The sequence below is a fragment of the Rhincodon typus genome, chromosome 36 (assembly GCF_021869965.1).
Source record: "Rhincodon typus isolate 14 chromosome 36, sRhiTyp1.1, whole genome shotgun sequence".
NCBI lineage: Eukaryota > Metazoa > Chordata > Chondrichthyes > Orectolobiformes > Rhincodontidae > Rhincodon > Rhincodon typus.
Window position 1 is genome coordinate 3,257,893 of NC_063367.1, and position 21,989 is coordinate 3,279,881.

Here is a 21,989-nt window from a genome sequence, read left to right on the forward strand (position 1 = left end):
AGAAGGGTCTAGGCCCGTAACGTCAGCCTTCCTGCTCCTCTGATGCTGCTTGGCCTGCTGTGTTCATCCAGCTCTACACCTTGTTATCTTAGAATTATTCTGTTCCTGTTTAGCAACCTTTCCCCAGTGTTTCTTGCATTCTTACTACAGTCAGTTAATTGCATTTAGGGCCTAAGTAATGGAGGCAATGAGAGTCTTATCCACAGTTGAAGCCAGTGGGAGCCCCATCATCAGCATCTTTCAGGAAGGTATGCTGAATTATCCTTCAATAAGGACTTAACTGACAAGCAGCAGGCCTTTCCCAAAAATCAAGAATCCAAGGGATGGAAATCCTGCCTCCAAAACAATACCAGAGTGGGACTGCTGTGCAAGAGGTTGCTGCTGCCCTTAAGGAACTTGCCTGAGGATCATGATTGCCAATGGATTTGGGCCACAGATTAATAACAGCAGGATGTGGATTGCAGGGATAAAAAGAGAGAGGCCACATCAAAAATAAGACAGCTCTCAGTCAACCCCTAAATGGGCATTAAGCGGGAAGGCCATCATGAGACCATTGCTCATTTATTTCAGGGCATACATGGGAACGTGACCTACTACTCAATTAACACAGCAACACACTAATTTGTTTCCTGAGTAGGTTGGCCCTGGAGCCTGCCCTGCCATTTAAAACAAAACATGACAGCCTAAATACTTCATATTCACGTCTACCGATGATAACCTCAGTCCCTTGCTACCTAATTCTGCCTTAAAAATATTCAATGGTTCTGCTTTCACTGCCTTTTAGGAAAAAGCTCCAAACAACCTCAACCCTCAGAATTCTTTATCTGTCTTACTGGCTACCCTTATTTTTAATCATGACATCTAAAACTATAATTTTGCAAGAGGGATCATCCACCTTGTCAATAGCTTCAGCATATATATAATTCAAATCAAGATGCCTCCTACAGTTAATATCCAGTGCATAGATGCCTAGCCTCCCAACCTTTCTCAAAACAACTGAAAAGCATTAGTTTAGTTGAGATTATTACCTTCAAGGTTCTATACAATTTGGAACCCAACGTTTCACGTATAAACAATGCAGAACTTTTCTCTTTTTCTGCCTACATTTTTGGTACTTATAAGAACCACAATGACTGGTTCCTCCCCCTCCTGCTGCAAGTGCCTCCTCAGCATTGAGCGTACTGAAAACTAGCACCAGTCAGGCCACAACCTTCTAATCTCTTTTTACTGCAGAGAACCTTGTCCATCTATCTCACTATACAGTTGCCTATGAGCATTCCAGTCCTTTTTGCTTCTCACACTTGAACAGCTTCCAGTATCATGGTACCTGGTCAGTCAGCTCATCGACCCTGCAGCTGTCACACATCTAAACAAACAGAGGAACCTCAAATCTATTAAACCGACATAAAGATGCCTGCAACTCTAACTCTCCTTACTTTTCTCAGTCATACCTTCCTTTCCTTAAGAAATGACTGAATTAGACAACCCTATCCGCTAAGGGGTACAACCAGCTCTCGGTAGAAAACATCCAACTAACCTTCCCCCTCCCAGAGGTGTCACAACATCCATAATTTGGTCTGTGGCTCAAACTGAGCCAAAGTTGCTTCAGCTATAAACAGTCACCACAGACATTCATGCCCTTGACTTTAATTGGAATGCCCTCATTCAAATAATCAGTCATCAAGTACTCAAGTTAGTAAAACACAATGCGCTATAGAAAATCTATGCTGTCCTCCTTCAGTCTGCTCTGTCCCAGTGTTTGTTAGTTTTCTCCCAACACCAGTACTAAACTGACATATGCAACTACCAAGTTTCACCCTCTGCTGATGTTTGCATAAAGGTGTTGCGCTTGCAATTCTCTGGCATCCCTCTGTACCTGGAGGAGGACTGGGAAATGGTCAGTATCTCTACAACCTCTATTCTTACTTCCCTGACAGTTTAAGATGGAATCTATCTGGAGCCTGTGATGCCTCGGTTACAAAATTCTTCCAGCACTTTCTGTATCTCTATATTTTTTAAAAATCTATTCCCCACTATCTCAATTTTTCCTAATTATGTACTGTTCCTGCATAATGACTGTTACTTGTACACTAGAACATCTAGGTGCAAAACAATTCTAATTACCTAGTGAGTTTTATTTTTAAGAGGAACCTAGAACAAATAAGGTTTTATTTGTAGCAACTACTGTCTGCAATTAAACATCTTCACTGTAATGCATCATTTAATAATTGCCTAATTCTTTCTTACCTGGAAAATTTTGGGAGCACTGACTAATGAGGCAAGGGCAGAGGAAAGAGTGGCTGAGAAGATTCCTGCAGTGATGAGGGGACCAAAACCAGACACCATGCTCATAACCTACAGAGTAAGAAAATGTTATTTCACTGCTCTTCAAATTTAAAATCAGGTATCCTACACATACCAGATTTGATCCTTTTGAAAAATACTTCAGTTCTTTAATAATAATTTTCTTTAAATCCATATGCATTTTAAATATACACACACATTATATATACACACACGAGTTCAATAAAACAAAACTGTGAATGTTGGACATCTGAAAAAACTGAACTGAAGAAACTCAGCAGGTCTAGCAGCATCTGTGGAGAGAAAGTAGAGTTAACATTTCAAATCTAGTGACCCTTCTTCAGAACACAGACATCGGGGAAGGGAAGAGGGGAGTCGGAGATGGACCAAGTGAGCCGAAGAGCGGCATGGAAATTGGAAGCAAAATTATGAACTTTTCCAATTCCAGATGGGAGAGGGAAGCAGCACTGATGATGTTATCAATGTACTGGAGAAAGTGATTAGGGGAGGGACCCAAGTACGATTAGAATGAAGAAAGTTCCATGTACCCCACAAAAAGACAGGAACATAACTGGAGCCCATGCACGTACCATAGCCACACCTTTGATCGAGCGAGAGAGGAGTTAAAGGTAAAGTTGTTCAAACAAGCCCAGCAAGGCACAGGAGGGTGGTACAGGATGGGGACAATTCAGATCCCCGACCCCACCACAGAAGCAGCGGAGAGGCTTGAGACTATCCTAATGGGGGTAGATGTATAAAAGTGATCATATGTCCATGGTGAAGAGGCAACTAGGTGACTGAAAACTGGAAATTCTCAAACTGATGTAAAGCATCAAAAGAATCGCGGATGTAAGTGGAAAGGGGCTAGACAAGGGAAGAAAAAATTCAAGATAAGAAGAAATAAATTCCATGGGACAGGAACAGGCAGAAACAACTGGTCTGCTTTGTTGATTTTGGAAAGAAGGAAGGTAGAAGTAGACTGTACAACCTGGGAGGCTGTTGGAAGTAGGGGAAGAGAGGTATCTCTAGATGAGATGAGATTAGTGACTATCATGGATACTGTGGCTTGATGTTTGATATTAGGATGATGGTCATAAGAACGTAAGAACTAGAAGCAGGAGTAGGAGTAGGCCATCTGGCCCCTCGAGCCTGCCCTGCCATTTAATAAGATCATGGCTGATCTTTGAGACTCAGCGCCACTTACCCGCCCACTCACCATAACCCTTAATTCCTTTACTGTTTAAAAATTTATCTAGCCTTGCCTTAAAAACATTCAGCGAGGTAGCTTCAACCGCTTCACTGGGCAGGGAATTCCACAGATGGTCCAGGGAGATAGGTGGTGGTGTCAGAGACGACAACAACAACACTGCCCCTGTTGTCAGGCGTGATGACAAAGTCAGCATTGGATCTGAGTGCAAGTACAGTTAAAAGGGAGATAAAGCTAAATGGGTGCGGTTGGGGCAGAGAAATTAAGACAACTGATGCCATGTCAACAGTTTTCAATAATGCAGGTAAAAGGCGAGGAAGGGGTCAAGACGGAGTGTGTTGGAAACAGGTGAAGAGATGTGTGGGATGGGGAGAGGACTCTTGTCCAAAGAAATGATGGAAGAGTTCAACTCATTCAAGTGGGAGCACAGAGGGATAAAACTAAGACCTTTGCTGAGTACAGAACATTCAGTGGAGAATGCAAAAATCAGAAGGGATCGTAAAAAACCCATCAAGAAATGGGGTTAAGAGAAGTGATGGACACAGAGGGAAGGGAATGGGAGGAAGGCTCAAGAGGGGCAAGAGTTGAAGACTGTGTTCCTTAAAGCCTGAAAAGGAACAGTAAAAGTTTCTCATCAGAATGGTGAGCAAGCCGGAGAATAAAGTGGAACTGGAGGGAAGGGCAGGGCAGCTGTGAGGTAGTATGAGGTGGTGATAATGGACAGAAGGGTCAAGAGTGTGCATTTGCTGGCACACAGATCTCGGAATGCAGCAAGAACAGCTGTTTGAAGAGCACTGTACATCACAGAGATACCACGATCCTGGATGGATGTGAAAAATGAAGGATGAAATTCCAGTTGGAAACCACATGGGGTGAGTCTGAGCCACAGGCAGTCACTGGGGAATGTGATATAGCTATGGAAGTGAGGTTTGGCAAATACTAGGTGACAACAAAAGTAATAATGATGAACAAAAAGATAGATTAGGGTGGAAATCCTGTCAGAGAAGCAGAACTTTAAGGTTTGCACACCCGGAAGAGATGCAGCAGTGAGTTAAACACTAAAACAAAAGGAAGAACAATGGATGCTGGAAATCTAAAACAGAAATTGCTGGAGAAATTCAGCAGGTCTGGCATCATCTATGGAGAAAAAAAAAGACTTAACAGTGAGTCCAGTGACCCTTCTTCAGAATGCTGAAGAGGAGCAGTTGGGCACAAAATGTTCATTCTGTTTTCTTGCCACATATGCTGCCGGACCTGCTAAGTTTCTCCAGCAATTTTTGTTTTGTTATATGGGAGTTCAGTTCCTTTACAGGCACATTTGATTGAGGTAAATTGGTTGAAATTCTTACAGTATGCAATACCAAGTTACAACTACAAACCTTCTCATCATACCTGTAAACAAATGAGGCACTAACGGAGAGGTGAATAATGGGTTGAAATAATTGTCACAAAAAAGCGAGAAACTTCATGGGGGAAAGAGGATGAGGGAGAACAGAAGTTTATTGATTTAAAACACAGACTTCTTTTGTTTCTTTCTAGATGATGTCTGAGAGGGGCATTTGCAGCTTTTTCCTTTATGTCAGATGTTTAGCACCTGCTGCATTTTATTTTTGAGGGAAAACTATTCCCAGTATTCTCAAGATTTATCCTTCAAATCAATGAGAGAAAAAAGAAACAAAAAAATTGATTGTCTGGCCACTGCAGTTTGAGAGTCTGCTGTGCAAATTGGCTGTCACATTTCCTATGTTACAAGAGTTAAAAAATAGTTTAGTTAAAAAAAAAACTTCATTTTCTGAAGAAAGGTCCAGGCCTGAAATGTCAGCTTTCCTGCTCCTCTGATGCTGCCTGGCCTGCTATGTTCATCCAGCTCTACACCTTGTTATCTCAGATTCTCCAGCACCAGCAGTTCATGGATTGTAAACCACTTTGAGATGTTCAGTGTTGGGTTTAAAAGAAAAACCAAACTACAAGTCTTGTAATTCCTTTTAGAAAGGAATCCATTTTCACACCTCATGTCACTGAAATATTTCAATTCATTATCCTTTGTAATGCAGTTATATTTAGACAAACCTGGCAGCCATTCTGTACCTGTGACATTACCTAAATATTAACTGGGTATTCATTTTGATAAGTTAGTTTTTTCATAGAATCCCTACAATGTGGAAACAGGCCCTTTGGTCCAACGAGTCCACTCCGACCCTCAGAGCATTCCACCCAGACGCATCCCCCTATAACCCACCAAATCTACAGATCCCTGAACACTACGGGCAATTTAGCACAACCAATCCACCTAGCCTGCACATCTTTGGACTGTGGGACGAAACCGGGGCACCCGGCGGAAACCCGTGCAGACACAGGGAGAATGTGCAAACTCCATACAGACAGTTGCCAGAGGGTGGAATCGAACCAGGGTTCCTAGTGTTGTGAGGCAGCAGTGCTAACTACTGAGCCACCGTGCCGCCCGTTCTATTTAGTTATTGTCAATGATCACCTGCAAGCAAGTCTGACCATTAGGAAATTGGGGTGGGGGAGGGGGCATTCCTTTCTCCAGCTCCTTTTCCATACTTCCTCTTGCTACTGGGTGTTCACAAAGAATTGTGTCCCTTCATACAGGAAGCTTCCTCCAAGTTGGTTTCTTCTGAACACGGGTCTCCCACAATACTTCACGTGATGAAGGTGCAAGGCTTCAAAAGCTTGTAATTTCAAATAAAACTGTTGGATGGTAACTAGGTGTCATGTGACTTCTGATTTTGTCTTACGTGTCCACATCCATGTTGCATTACTTGAGAGAAGCTTTCTGGGAGTCTTTGAAACACTTCCTTTGCCCTCTTCTCATTTGAGTGCCTCCCTTGAGCTGGGTGAAGATGATCTGCCTTGGCAGTCAGAACTTGGGCATCATAAGCCAACAGCCAGCCCAGCGGAGTTGGTTTCAGATGATGCTGATGTTATTGGCTGCTTCAAGCAAGTCTCAACTGATGTGGAGAATCCTTCTGTGTTGATGTATTTCTCAAAGGCTTTAAAAGGTGGTATCTATAAAAGTTATCCAAGTTTGAGCCATACAGAACAGAGTCAAGAAGATGGCTACTTTACAAGGTAAGGATCTTGGTATCAGCATGGATATCACGATTGAATAGGTTTAGTTATATTGATAGCTTTAACACTTGGGGAACCTCCTGCTCTTCTTCAGATACTATGAATTAATCTTTAGTGACCACATCAAAAATGACACATCTCAAGACAGAAGTGATCAAACATACAAAGTCATAAGACTGCAAAAACAAGAGAGAGAGTTTAGAACAAGCCAAAGAAAAGAATAGATTTTATATTCTAATTTAGAAAAACATATACTGGAGAACTTCAGTGACCATTTCTACCACAATAGAGGCCACAATTATAGACAAGTCATTTCCTTCCAAAAAGTGGCTATTGCTGACCAAAAAAAAAACTTACATCCTTGCATGAGAAAAATTCCAAAATTTAAAAAAAATGTCAAACTGCAGTTTAGACTGTCAACAGAAATTGCTGGTAAAACTCAGCAGGTCTGGCAGTGTCTGTAGAGAGAAAGCAGACTTAGTGACCCTTCTTCAAAACAGTTCTGATCTCCAGCATCTGCACTTCTGTTTTATTACACAAGGAAAAACTGGGTTGCTTCTGACAGACTGGAGTTACAATACCAGTTTTAAACTCCACCAATAAATTTGAGATATGTCATTATCTTAACTCAATAGGCCACACAACTATTACCTGGAAGTTATTCATTAAACCAAAATTGCACATCTGTGTATTACAGCCAGAGAAATCATATCCTAACGTACAGGCTGCTGAACCATTACAGCTTGTCAAAGCACTGATGGTATCATTGACACTTCCTGTAGCATCACGTACAACAGTGGCGCCTGCAAGCAGAAGAGGTAAAAAAAGGTACAGTTTAATTCACAAATAAAAGTTAAACCATCCAAGAGGTTATAGCTCACAGCATGTGCTCTCATCACACCTTCACGATTAATTAAGTATTTTTTGAATTTTGAAAGTAAATGACTGCATTATCTATTCTGATGCCTGGACTGAAAATTGCAACGTCAAATGTTCTGTTCTTCAAATAAACCCATGGGATCTTGTTTCTGTATGAAAAAAAAGTGTGAAGTGGACAACATTTTGGCTTGAACATCTCATCCAAAAGATGGTAGGTGCCAGTGCAGAACCCCCTTTGTTCTACAGCTGAGTCTTTGGCTGAAACAGAGACTGCACACTCAATGAGATTTAGAACCACTGTTTTATTATCCATGTTGGCCTTGGCTCAAATCAACAAAATGATATTCACACATGGTCACACAATGCTTGCTTTATATTTAAGCCATTCACCAACTACCTAACCATCAAATTTCACCAAGAACTCAAAATCTAAATAAAAATTACCACCTACGTTAGCAAGTTACAATCAAAATTAAACAAAGTTTAGCCATCGACATAATGTAATTCAAGTGGCAAAAGTCAGACACAGGTGATACAATGTTTAAAATTAACAAATTAGTTTTAGTCTATTGCCAGGATTGGACTGTTATTCAAACAATAAAGGAAATGAAATAATACAGCATGGTATCAGAATCCAGAGGTATATCTAGTAGGTCTTATATGTTTCTATTTTGTGACCTTTTTCACAAAACGTGAAAAACATCCTGTAGGGCCTTAATTATACAGAGTGAAGGTAGTGGTTCAGATGACAGACAAAATTATTCATCTCTCACTATTGTTCAACTTTGCATTATTCTCAGGTAGCTATATTTCTTTATTAGTAGAACTGCATAACATAATATTCATACATTGATCACACACAAAAACCTGGCCACAACATCGAAAAAGGTAATGAGTGCCATTAGAAATTTGACGTAATGGTCACATTGTTGTGGGCCAGACCTGACCCCCTCAAAAAGGTAGCCTAGCTCTTAACCTCTTATTTTAAAAAGGTAAATATAAAGCGCTGTGTTCCAGGTGCAATTTCATTGGTCAAACTACTCGACATTAAGCAAAATACCAGTTATTGAAACACTATTGTTAAAATACAAGAAACAGGGACTTGGAATAACTCTATTGGAAAACTTGACAGCTACATTCCATAAACACATCCTTGGCAAAAGACAAATTTAGAAAACAGAATTCTCTCACATGCAACTCCCATAGCAGGAAGGGAAATCCTAGTTTATGCTTGTAATCAGAAGGAAAAACTAGCTTCCAGACCCCAACAGCAATTGCTGAAAGCTAACTAAAAATTCTGGTTCTGAGAGAGCGTGGCCACACCCATATAGGCTACTTCCACTGTTTCTCTCCACTGCAACCCACTAGTGATCCACTGAGGTCTTTCCAGAGGGATGAAGACAACTTCAAGGTGGGCATCCTTGGAAGAGACTTCGCAGTAGGGTTTTCAGTCACTGAGATAGCAAGAACTGTAGATGCTGGAGTCACAGTCAATACAGTGTGGAGCTGGAGGAACACAGCAGGTCAGGCAGCACAGAATAGTAAGAAAGTCAACATTTTGGGTTGAGACCCTTCATTAGTCTTGCTATCCTCTGCTCTTACTGTTTCAACTTTAAAAAGCCCAAGATCGCACAAACTGCTTACTTTACCACCTTTCCAAGTAGGCAGTTCGTCACCTCTGACTTAAAACCTCAAAAAACCCAAAACAAAATAACCTCTTAAAGCTGGATGAACACAGCAGGCCAAGCAGCATCAGAGGAGCAGGAAGGCTGACGTTTCGGGCCTAGACCCTTTATACATTTGTATAAATGTTGTCAGTAGATGTCTGATTAAATACAATTAGACGATTTACCACAGAATAACAGTAATAGAAAAATAAAATAAATTTTAATTCTTGTTTTAATTTCAAGTCAAAACACCCTTGGAAGCAGCTATAGTGCAGTGTTAAAGTATATTCAGCTGCACAGCACAATTTAAGAATGACATATCCAAGAAAAAAAGTCAATTATTTTAAGCAATAATGCTAGTTATTTGCACAGTAAATTACAGTGTTGTATACTAACACAATCTCTTCTGTAAACTGATTATGCATAAATAAGTAAAGTTACTTGTCAAATACTGTGAATGCTGCAAATCTGCAATAAAATAATTGCTGGAGACATTCAAAAGGCTGGACAGTATCAGAGAAGAAAGAGTTAACATTACAATCTGATGGATTTTCACCAGTTCTGGCATCAGCAGACCCTGGTTGAGGCTGTTGGCCAGGCAGGAAACAGTTTGCTAAAAATTATAAGGTTCTGTCTTTAAATTTGGCAGACTACCATGTTCCAATGTCACCTTCTCCACAAAACGTTCACTGCCATTCCCTCCTCCATAAAGATCAGGGCCAATAGTTATCTGGGCTTTTGGCACTTTAATGTCAAAATGTAACTATTGTACTCAAACATTGTTCAATTGGTGAAAATAAATGCCTGTATGTCAGCATTTTTAATACTGCACACAAATATCTGGGAAAGAACTTTCCACTTTTAATACTTACCAGTTCGTAATTTCTAGTTAAGTGGACTGTGTTCATTTGTCTACGATTTCCTGTATTTATGTTTTAGTCCCTAAACAATAATCATTCAAGAACAAATTATTATCTTACCTATACAGATGGCAACAGCTATATAAGTCAAAGCTGTTACGAAGATAGCCAACATTGTTCCTTTCGGGATGGCTGCTTGTGGATCCTGAAATGTAAGTGTTTTAAGGTCACAAAGCTTTGACCTAAAATAAACAAACTTAACATGTAAAAAGTAATCAAGAGGAACATACCTTTAGATCACCAGAGATGTTGGCACCAGCAAGAATGCCAGTAGCAGCTGGGAAAAAGATGGCAAAGACAGAGAAGAAACTTTCTCCATCCCTGAAAGATGGCCCAAAATTCTCCACAAATACTTGAGCTGCACAGGTTAAAAATAAGAAACTGCTAAATTTAGAGCCCAAATTAACTGGACTGCATATTTTAACTCCTCCCAACAAACAGGTTTCTTATTGGTAAACATAGAACTTACCTTGATAGTTAAAGAAACCTTTGCTTCTTTTCTCAATCGTACTTCGAATGACAGTTCCAATAAAAAAGTTAGCAATACCGATAAGAAGAATTATCAGAAGAACAACTTGAGCCTGGTAGAAGACAGAAGTATTTGCTTAATTTGCACCAACACATCTCACTTTCAAAGAAAGAGTCTCAAAGTCTCATTTGATTTTGCCCAAATAAGACAAGATACTTGATTAAAGTTACTTCTACTTTAAGCTGCACTGATATTTTAAAAATGCAGCTAAAACCTTACCTTTGTTTCCCATTCCATGCCAGCTACAGTTATACCAAGAAGTACTACTACTGTAATGCAACCTACAATTCGTATATCACTGATTGGATCCACCATGAGGACATTATTTTCCTGCAAAGATGACAAATTATTGTCAAAAATATGACAAATTGTCAAAAATATTAATAAAGTTCCAAGGCAGGAATTTTTTAAAACATAAATAACTTATGTTACAGTTGATTATATTGAAATACATTTAATAAGTATTTCAATATTTTTACTTTGGATTACCTTCAGGATATCCACCACTGTTTCTGCAAATCCAACAACATACATTGCAACAGCTACAGCATTAGCAAAGGAAAAGATCAAGCCAATAGATCCACCAAATTCTGGCCCGAGACTCCTGGATATGAGATAGTAGGCACCACCTGTTTAGGTCAAAAAATAGTTAATCTTTGAATAAATTAAAAAATTACTTGCCAATATAAATGAGGGAAGGGGCTGCTTGAAGTTAATGCAATATGCATTTAACTCAGCTAAGATTGTTGCATCTGGCTAGAGACAACATAAAATAAAGGAAACGACCATGAACTTTCTAGAGTATTAGTCATCAAAATCACTTACTAAATTCAGCTTAGAGGATAAATTGAAATCTTTGTATTTTATTTGTGTCATGTTCAATTACCCAAATCAAATTTTTGGTTCTTTGGTGAATCTCAACAAATAAGGCTCAAAAAGAAGCAAACATTCTGGTGAAACTTCTCATCTTGAAATCAGGACAGATGAAAAAAGAAAATGCCGAACTTCAAAGTCGCCTCAGAAAATAGCATGATGTCTAGGCACTGTGCCTAAACAAAAACATGGATGATTTGGCAGGTGTGAAGGGAGAACAATAATTCCCTGGCGCATTTACCTTGGCAATGCTTTGACCAATCAATTAGCAGCCTTCACGCACTTCCCCACCCCAACCCAAACTCTCCCACACCAATAAGCCTGCACGTATCCTGTGCTTCCTCAGCCCCTCTGTACTCTTCAGCACCTTCCCCACCACATGGACCATCCACTGTGCCACCCACTAAATGCCCACTCCATTTTTGTTTATTACAGGAGAAGGCACCCATTACAAGGCAGAAACAGCCCACACAGGTGGAGGGATAGCAAACAACCAGGTCCTCATTTCCTACAATGAGAAAATCCTGACTTTTGCAGGGGAACACAACATTTTAGAATTGTTTAATGTGAACTTGTGATACCAAGGCATCCAATTGCCAGAAAATGGGATTAGAATAGTTAGGCGCTTATTTCTGACCAGCACAGACTTAGCATATAAGCCAAAGAGCCATTATCTGTCATGTAGATCTCTATGGCCAAGACCAGGGCTCCTTCTACAGCGATACTGAAATATGCATGTCCTGCTAGGTGACCAAGTCCCACTTCAACTCACATTAATCTCTTCATCACTCTCAATCATTGCACTCCACTTTTAATCACTGGCCATGTCGTCTTTGCTATTTTGTCTTGCAGCTCCCACTAACTTACACTCCAGCTCGGTGTAGAAGAGCCAACACCCTCAAAACGCACGGACAAGCCTCAGAGGAAGCATTATGAAGCTGCCAGCTGCACTCCCCCACCAGACCAGATACTGGTACCTTGGTGCAGTCCATAGGCAACAGTGTGGCATGCAATCAACTGAGAATAGAGGAGCATGGCACAGAGGCACATGGGATGCAATGGCCCTGATTGCCCAGATGTTCCATGTTTTGAGGGTGTTGGCTCTTCTACACCGAGCTGGAGTGTAAGTTAGTGGGAGCTGCAAGACAAAATAGCAAAGACGACATGGCCAGTGATTAAAAGTGGAGTGCAATGATTGAGAGTGATGAAGAGATTAATGTGAGTTGAAGTGGGACTTGGTCACCTAGCAGGACATGCATATTTCAGTATCGCTGTAGAAGGAGCCCTGGTCTTGGCCACAGAGATCTCAATGGGCAAGCTGGCAGTTGTCATGGAGAGACACACCCAAAACCCTCAGGAGCTGCTTGGGAGGATCAGTTCTCAAAGAAGCAGGATACAGTTGTTTATCACTGACTATACTAGGGAAGGTCAGAGGGTCAATGCTATAGGATGGCCAGGGAATAGGCAGCTTGTGTCTGTTTACTGTAGAATGCACAGTCCTGTGACCCATGGTCCCCCTCCCTTTAAAACCCCACTATCACTACTTGTTGCAGCCCATCCCCCTCACAGGAGGTGCCACTATGGTCATATTTCCCTGATGCATCCTTTCCATTTGCATTGTGATGGCAGGCAACACAGCACTTCACTGCCAGTGGCCTCCAGCCTCAGCCTGAACATGCTAGTAAGTCCCAAACATCCACTTCCTAGTAGACTATCCTGTAACTCAACTGACTGGTGGGTCCCTCCATGGAGTAGAACTCCCCTGAGGTTAGATATGCAGCTATTCGCTTCCTGCACATGCACTGTGTTTGCTGCAGAAGCAGGTGACAGATTGATGAAGCATGCTGCTATACAACAAGATGTGCATTCCCCCAATACACTGAGGATTGCTCAGCAGCAAGGCAAGCTGCCTGTCTCTGTGGCTGCATAAACTGGCACGGCAGGATGCTTTGAACAGGCAGGTGGATGTTAAGTATACAAGCAGCCAACCTAGTCCAATATTCAAGCTGGGTGTCTGTCACTGTGTGACATGTGTCCCCTCTGCAACCTTTTAATACGAGTTGCTGGTGTGTCTGTCAATGCAAGTCTGTGTTTCCAGAGCACACAGCTAGGGAATAGTAGAAGCGCCAAGATGGTTATGATAGGTTGGCAGATATCAGATGCTAGTGTCTGTAGTTGATGTGCTGCTGCCCAGGTCCAGCAGAGAGGTGGTTCAGACCAAGCAGCAAGCTAAATCCTCCAGGCACAAGATTAGGTTTCCTTCGAGTTTTTCCGATGTCTAGCTTTTTGACAAAATGGGAGCCTGAACAATAATGAAACGAGTTGTGGTATTTAACAAGTGTTAACCCCCATCAATTGGTACTTTGCCACATCGTCAGAATTTTGCTACACCGCTTGTGAAAAATGAGAAAGATAGAGTGAGTTAATCCCGATATCGAGATGGGTTTCGTGTTTGCTGCACTTGTCATCCAATTGTGACAGGGTCTGATCAAGATGTGTTGTTTCACACAAGCTCCACTGACATTTGAGAGGTAGAGCACTGTAAACATTTTTTGAAGCTCAGGAATCAGCTACTTTCATTTGCAATGGACTTGTTACTCTAAATGATTTGCCTCCTTGTGTCATGAAAATATTTTGAAAACTAAATTAATCAGATGCAAATACAGAGAAAGATAAACAGTGATAGTGTCACAGCATTCATGAAGAAAATTGTATTTTGGAAGAATAATATAGAGTCATGAGTAATATAGCATGGAAACAGACCCTTCAATCCAAACTGGTCCTGCTGACCACGGTGCCCATTCAGCTAGTTCCAACTGCCCACATTTGGCCCATAATACCTCTAAAACCCTTCCCCCATCCATGTACCTATTCAAATGTGTTTTTTTTTAAAAATGTTGCTATTGAACCTGCCTCAACCACTCTCTCTGGCAGCCCATTCCATACATGCACCACTCTCTGCATGAAGTTGTTCCTCAGGTTCTTAAATCTTCCCCCTCTTACCTTAAACCTACGCCCTCTAGTTTTCAATTCCCCACCAGAATGTTCATACTCTTTGCCCCTCACAATTTTATACATCTCAATAAGGTCACCCTTCATTCTCCTACATTCAAAGGAATAAAGTCATATCCTGGCCAGCCGCTGCCTATAACTAGTCCTGGCAACATCCTCGTAAATCTTATTTGCTCACTTTCCAGTTGAACTATTAAGTTGAAACATAAAGTTTAACAATGACTCTTTCCTATAACTTTGCAAGTTCCTACCAATAACAAAAATCAAACTGTCCGACTCGTATGGCAAACAAACATCTTGGCCAACTGTGGGTGTTTTTGGTCTCAAGTTGTGGGAAAGTTCGATCGAGTCCAAAATCCTTTTCAATGTGAATCTGGTGACATGGATTGACCCACAACTGAAACTAGAACAGCTTCTTGAACGATCACACAATCAATTTTTGGAACAAACAACTTCCAGAATTTCTGTCAGAATTCTAGTTTGACATGATTGTTTTTGATATTGCAACATGCACATTAAAAGTACGGCTCATCTTAATAGCACATATTTGCATTAAGTCCGATTTAACTCACTTGTCTGCATGGCACTTCTACCAACCAACCCTAGATGTCACATTGAACACTGAGTGTGTCATATCAATTATAGTGCTAATTGAGACACCAAGTCACAATATGTGTGCCAATATGTCTCAATAGGCTCTGTGAGCACATAAAATAACAATTCCCTCCCACCCAAAAGTATTTTAACAAATATGATGTATTATATTATTACCATTAAATGCAAACTTTAGCAATTAATGACTGAATGCTGTTATGATGTCCCTGTCGGCTCCTAAGATGATAACTTTCAAGAACCAAAATGGGATCACATTAGGAAATAATTTAGCAACTATTGCATTATATGTTCTGCAGTCAAATTGCACGGAATGTAAAAAAAGTAGTTACTCCACACTACACATGATGTAGCAGCCACATACATACGGCATGGCTCTGAAACTAATATTTCTGACTATAAAACACTTTTCAGAACAGGACAAGAGTGATGACTGGATGCATTCTTTCACAGTTGCAACATTAGTTTTAGGGACATTGTTACAAAGCAAGCGGACAAGGAACAGATGAGAAATACAAAAACAAAATTGTATAGCTCTGAATTCATATTGCAAGCTAACAGAGGAGATGAGAGAAGAAAATAACAACTACTAGTGATCCAGAAATACTGAAGAATGAAATATTAATATCAGGTGGGTTCGACGCCACCCTCTGGCGACTGTGTGTGGAGTTTGCACAGTGTCTGCGTGGGTTTCCTCTGGGTGCTCCGGTTTCCTCTCACAGTCCAAAGATGTGCAGACTAGGTGGGTTGGCCATGCTAAATTACCATTTAGTGTTCAGGGATGTGTAATCTAGGTGGGTTATAGGGGGTGTGTCTGGGCGGGATGTCTGGAGGGTCGGTGTGGACTTTTTGGGCCAAAGGGCTTGTTTCCACTCTGTAGGGATTCTATGATCTATGACTTCAATTCTATCAAGATAATTTAGTCAACTCCAAGGAACACATTTAGAATCTAATTACATTTGTAAATCAGTGTACCTTGAACATCAAGATATATCCATCCAACCATAAGCCACGTACTGTCCAAGAGTAGCAAACAAAAATAAAGTGCTTAGAAAGTTACTTTGACAGTGCATTCTTGGAGTTGGAGGGTGTTGAGCAACCAGTGCAAAATGGATATGGACAAAACAGGAGTAAATGTAGGGCCACTTTCTCAGGCATCTTTTGATCATGTGATGGAGGCATGCAGAAAACATCTACTAAAAATTCTCCATCTTGATCCTTTATCTTCCCCTCGGACCACTGACTTTAATATTGATTAGGATGAAAGGAAAAGTGTGCTGTTATTGGCTCGTAATTTAAATGGAAATACCGCAGATTCAATACTGTAGTCCATTTCTACAAATAAAACCAGGACGCTAATAAGTAATTATGCATTTAGTGCTATTTTGCTAACAGACTGTATACATTTTGTTTCATTGGAACAGTTGGCAACAATCATTCAACATCAACACCTGCATTCAGATTCACACAAGATTAATTTGTCAATTAGTTAAGGTAAAGTTCAACCAATTTTATTTCTATGTAACATAAATTACAATTATCAGGTTGAATAATTTCAAAATCAGGTCAATTGTAATTGATGGCGATGTGAAGCAGGCAGCTTTTTCACACATTAGGTACATACAATTTTCCCCTTAAACATGGGTCATTTGATTACAATCTGGCCAGTGCAAAGAATTTGTTTTTACATTACCTCCTCGAACAACTCCATTGGTGCAAATGGCCGACATAGAGATACCTGTTAAGACAGTTACCACTGAACTCAGGCTAATGATGACGACTCCAAGACCTGTAAAGAATTCCAGATATATCTTAAACATGTTTCTTATACGCAATCACCAACGCAGCATCTCATTAATTTAAGCAGCTGGAACCTAAAATGTACCAAAATTAAAAAAGAATCTGTAACGGTTCCATCCTTGGACAGAATACCTGAAATGTACTAAAATTAAAGGCATTTCTAATGTTTCCATCCTTGGGCAGAATACCTGAAATGTACCAAAATTAAAAAGGAATCTGTAACGGTTCCATCCTTGGACAGAATACCTGAAATGTACTAAAATTAAAGGCATTTCTAATGTTTCCATCCTTGGGCAGAATACCTGAAATGTACCAAAACATTAAAAAGAATCTGCAGTCATCTGGTCCTTGGACAAAACATCTGAACTGTACTAAAATTAAAGAAACCTGTGATACAATTACCCTTGAAGGGCAGTCTAGAGACATCAAATACCATTATCTCATACAGACTCAAAACCGGACGTCAGACTTCACACACTGTCATCTTGGCAACATGGTTAAGACCTGAACTCTCAACAGCATGGATAGCAAAACAGAGTAAAACACCACCAAGAGGTTATTGACCGACCATAATCAGTTCCACGTTTTGGTGACCCAAGTACAACTAAAATCATTACCTCCACGAACACATCCATTTGTTGAAATAGCAGAGGTTGATAACCCAGTAATTGATGTTACTACGGTAGCCAGAAGGATAAGAACAACTCCAAGACCTGTCGATAATGAATTTATATACAGTTATAGCAAACTGAAGCATCACCTGGTGTTGTGAGCTCTTTGAATGTTGTCTTAACTTCAGACAACCAGTAAACCAGAACACTATTTGATGCACCGAGACATTTCTGATGTGGAGAATCTAAGTTGCTCATAAACACAAAAATGTCGGAATCTGAATTCTAAAAGATTTAAGATTTCTTAAAACAAATTTTATGACACTTAAAAGAACTTACATTCAGCCATTCAGGCAAATTCTTCAAAAGTAATTGAACACAGTCATAAATCCATACTATTGGTAAAATATTTGTAAAAATAAAATCCAGCACCATTGAATTTATCTTCACCAAGATTTAAAATTCCTTCATAGATATTGGTAAGTGGAAGACCGGATCAACAAAAAAACGTACACATCATTCAAGAGTGGGCAAATCATTCATTTAGGGCATTTGTCAGAACAACTACTTATCAACAAGAACTAAACAGATAAAACAAATGCTGCAAAGATCAAACCGTGCTAAATGAAATTGTTCTCATTGTCTTTATTAGTTAATTTACACCCAGGCAACCTGCAGCCAGCTTTCTGCTACGGACACTGCACATAATTTAAGATGGATAGCTGCACCGTTTTAGGAAAGATTCCCCAAATCATTTGGGAGAAATCATCTTGAGCCTGTTATATAGTGATGTTCAGGTTTCACTTGGATCACTTCAGACAGGCAGTTTCATTTATGTTTTTGTTTCTGGCAGGAGCTATTCCAGGTTCAAATTACTAAATAGCTGGAGTAAGTGGTCCATGCCTGCTGAGCTGCAGCAGCATTTGTTCCATTTACCCAACAATGCTGTCACTCCAATAGATAGCCAAACATGTTTAATAGTTGAAGAAAAAAAAAGTTAATTTATAGGGAAACCACTGTATTTACCACAGAATGATTCCCTCAGATTACGGTAAAAAGGAAAACATTTTAATATAACAGGAGAATGGTGGAATTGTTGAGTCTATATAGCGAAAAAGCAATGGATGAGTCTTTTAGTGGTAAAGGGACAGAGACAGTACAGGCATACAACAATAAAAGAGGAGAAATTAATGGAGGCAGTTTTTGTTCAACTCTTTTTTACCCCCCTCCCAGAATTGGCCATATGAGCAAAGCCACCACTTTATTACCTGTCCCCAGGTGCCCAAAGTCTCCCATAACTATTGCAACCCAATGGGCAGATGTCCCTACAGCAATCAGTCAAGAAAAAAGGAGTAACAGCAAGTGGTCTTATTTAGCCCGAGATGATGACCACAGGATGACAATGGAACGTACAGTGAGGGTATGTACAGTGTGATGGTGCGTAAAGACAGACAAACTGCATTCATGAATAATAGGGCTAGCACTGGCAACAGAAACAGTAAGAGTCCAGAACAATAGCAGTCCCTCCCCTCCAATTGTCAGTGTACAACTGGAAGATGGTTTACACAGATCATATGATAATCACCTTCGTCAATGGATATAAAAACAAGGAACCAAAACTTCTCATGCAAAGAACTTCCCAGATCAAAAGCAGGTGCAACTCTTGTCAATTGTCTGTTGGCATAAAAAGTTCATCTAATACATACAATTTTTTGATACAGTATGTAGAGGGAACATGATCCTGTGTGGTCATTTTCTCAGGCTGAATAGACCATTTGCTGGTATTTCAAATTAAAATGTAGTTAACAACTTCCACCGTAAGCCATAAAAGGAGAAAATTATAATGTTTTCTAGTGAAAGAAACAGCAATTTTAATTCTTAATCCTCAGAAAATTTACATTTTAATTTGAAAAGATTTTAGCATGCAGCTGTAAGAATTCAACCTTGTGCAGCAACCAAAAGGGAGTTTAAGTGAGAAATGCAGAAGAGACAAGTACAGTTCATGGATGCCAATTGCGGAAAAACAAAAAAAAAACTTTAGAAGCATTAAGGAAATAGTTTCAGAAGAGAAAATTTTCATAACCATTGTACCAAAAGTTTATGATTAAATGCTTTGATTGGAACAAACCTACACTTTTCAACAGCTTATTTGTTAACAGAATGCAATAAAATGGCATCGCTTTGAAAGTTTTTTTTTAAAAACAGATGTTTTGTTTATCAGAAGGCAAAACAACTTCCAGAACCTTTCCACAGCCATTATGGCAGCAAAAGCAAAATAAGACCTGGCCAGAAATAAAATAAACATCTATTTTCCTACAGGATCACGTCTATTTCTACTTTTATAGTGAATATAACAAAAAGGGTAAAAGGGAGGGGTTATAAAAGGGATGTACTTTTAGCACAGATGGAGATGAGTATGTACGACCTGATTGTTACTGCAGCAACATGGTTGAAAGGTGACCAGGATTAAGACCCAAATGTTGAAGGGTACGTCACATTTCAGAATGACTGCAATCTAGGAAAGTGTGATGGAATAGCTCTATTAAATGAAGGGTGACAGTTCAGTGCAGAGAGATGAACCTGGTTTGAAAATGTGGTTTAGTTTGGGTAGAGGTGAGATATAGCAAAAGACAAGAGTCACTTATGGGATTAGTTTGTTGGTTCTCTAACAATAGTTACACTTTTGGACAGAGAATACAAAAAAAACAAATGGGACCGTAAGAAATGAACTGCGATAATCACAGGTGGCTTTAATCTATATGCAGATTAGGAGAATAAGATTGGTTTAACATAGGCAGGGAAATAAATTTATTAGAATATTTTCAGAACAAAGTAATTTTTAGTACCATCCAGGTAGCAGACTAATCGAGATCCGATCATGTGCAATGAGACAGAATTAATCAATAACCTCACTGCAAAAGAAGTCCCTAGGTGACAGTGTTCACAACATAATTGAATTTCATGCAGAGTTTGAAAGGGAGAGGTAAGAGTCCATGTTTTAAAACCTAAAAAAGGTAATGAGGATGCTATGTAGGTAGAGTTGACTAAAGTGAACCAGGAAGCTAGGTTAAAAGGTTAGGCAATAGGGTTACAGTAGCAGACTTTGAGTTATTAAATAATTAATTTCTCTGAGAAAGAAAAGGTTCTTGGCACAGATGCGACATCCATAGTAAAATAGGAAGTTAAGGGTAGCATTGAAAGAAATACCATACTTACCTGCAAATGTTAGTAGTAAGTCAGAGGGTTGGTCAGACTTAAGAACAAAAGAATGACTAAAGATGATAAAGCAGAACACAAGAGAAAGCTAGCTAGTAATGAAAACATATGGCAAGTTCCTACAAGTAATGAATACAAGAGCAACTATACATCTAGAGGGTAACTAGTGAGTTGATCATGTAAAACAAAACAATGGTAAAGGCTTTGAACAGGTATTTTTTTAAATCTTAATTAAGATGAAAAAAAAGAGTAGAGTAAAGCAAGTGAAATCAAGTGCAAGTCGTAAAAGGTCTCCAAAGACTTAAGACAGAGGCTTAAAGCAGGAGTGTTGAGAGTGAAATAGGGTCCCTAGCATAATTAGTACTTTTTTTTTTTAAAAGAAGGAGTAATTACTAAGCTTAATCAAACAGGAAGTCTTAGAACTCTTGTGGCAGTGGTAATGTCCCTAACCTCTGGATCAGGATGTCCAGGTTTGAATCCCTCCTGCTTCAGATGTATGCAAGAACGTGTGCCAATGAGTGTAGTGCAGAGGATACAATTTACATGATGTCAATAAGGCTTTTGGCAAGGTCTTGCCTATGAGTCTGGTCGAGTCAGCAAGATCCTATGGAATCAAGGACATTTTGATAAATTGGATCTAAATTTGGTTTAATGTCAGAAGGCACAGTGATGGCTAAGGGTTGTTTGTTGGGCTGGAAGCCTCTGTGTACCACAGGGTCCAATGCTGGGTTCCTTGCTGTTTGCAGTCTACATCGATGAACAAGGATACAGGAGATTTGATAAGTAAGTTGGCAGATGACAAGAAAATTGTTGGAGTGGTAAGTAGGCAAGGAAAAAGTTTCAGATTAAAAAGGACAATATGGATGGGCCAGTCAGATATGCAGAAAAAAGGCTAACAGAATTTAATCCTGAAAAATCTGAGGCAGTACAGTTTGGGAGGACTAACAAGGCTCCCTTGTATAGGAAGTAAAGAAGATTAGAAGGATCTTGGTGTGCATGTCCACAGATTCTTGAAGGCAACAGGGCAGATAAGGTGGTTAAGGCAGCTTATGGGATACTTACTATTAAATTGGACACAGAACAAGAGCAGGGAGGTTACAATGGGTAAAAACTAAAAGAACTGCAGATGCTGTAAATCAGGATCAAAAACTAAAGTTTCTGGAAAAGCTCAGCAGGTCTCGCAGCACCTGTGAGGAAAAATCACAGTTAACTTTTTGGGTCCAGTGACCCTTCCTCAGAACTGACGGTAGATAGGAAAATGTCAAT

General features: G+C 39.8%; 1 protein-coding gene across 7 annotated transcripts in view; it reads right to left on the bottom strand.

The window, feature by feature from the left end:
• slc12a1 (solute carrier family 12 member 1) overlaps positions 1-21,989 on the bottom strand; it is a 124,411-nt gene that overhangs the window by 70,572 nt on the left and 31,850 nt on the right. For 3 of the 7 annotated variants that reach the window (XR_007265647.1, XM_048617149.1, XM_048617146.1), the window contains exons 4-12: positions 17,514-17,609; positions 16,790-16,885; positions 11,089-11,228; positions 10,819-10,929; positions 10,540-10,651; positions 10,301-10,428; positions 10,131-10,215; positions 7,256-7,407; positions 2,248-2,355 (exon numbers count right to left, since the gene is read on the bottom strand). Coding sequence is in view for 6 of the 7 variants with exons in the window: in XM_048617149.1 (XP_048473106.1) it covers positions 2,248-2,355; positions 7,256-7,407; positions 10,131-10,215; positions 10,301-10,428; positions 10,540-10,651; positions 10,819-10,929; positions 11,089-11,228; positions 16,790-16,885; positions 17,514-17,609 (1,028 nt within the window). In the remaining variant the exon portion in view is untranslated. The remainder of the gene's footprint in view (positions 1-2,247; positions 2,356-7,255; positions 7,408-10,130; positions 10,216-10,300; positions 10,429-10,539; positions 10,652-10,818; positions 10,930-11,088; positions 11,229-16,789; positions 16,886-17,513; positions 17,610-21,989) is intronic. The other 4 variants (XM_048617147.1, XM_048617148.1, XM_048617150.1 and 1 more) reach the window with 4 other exon arrangements.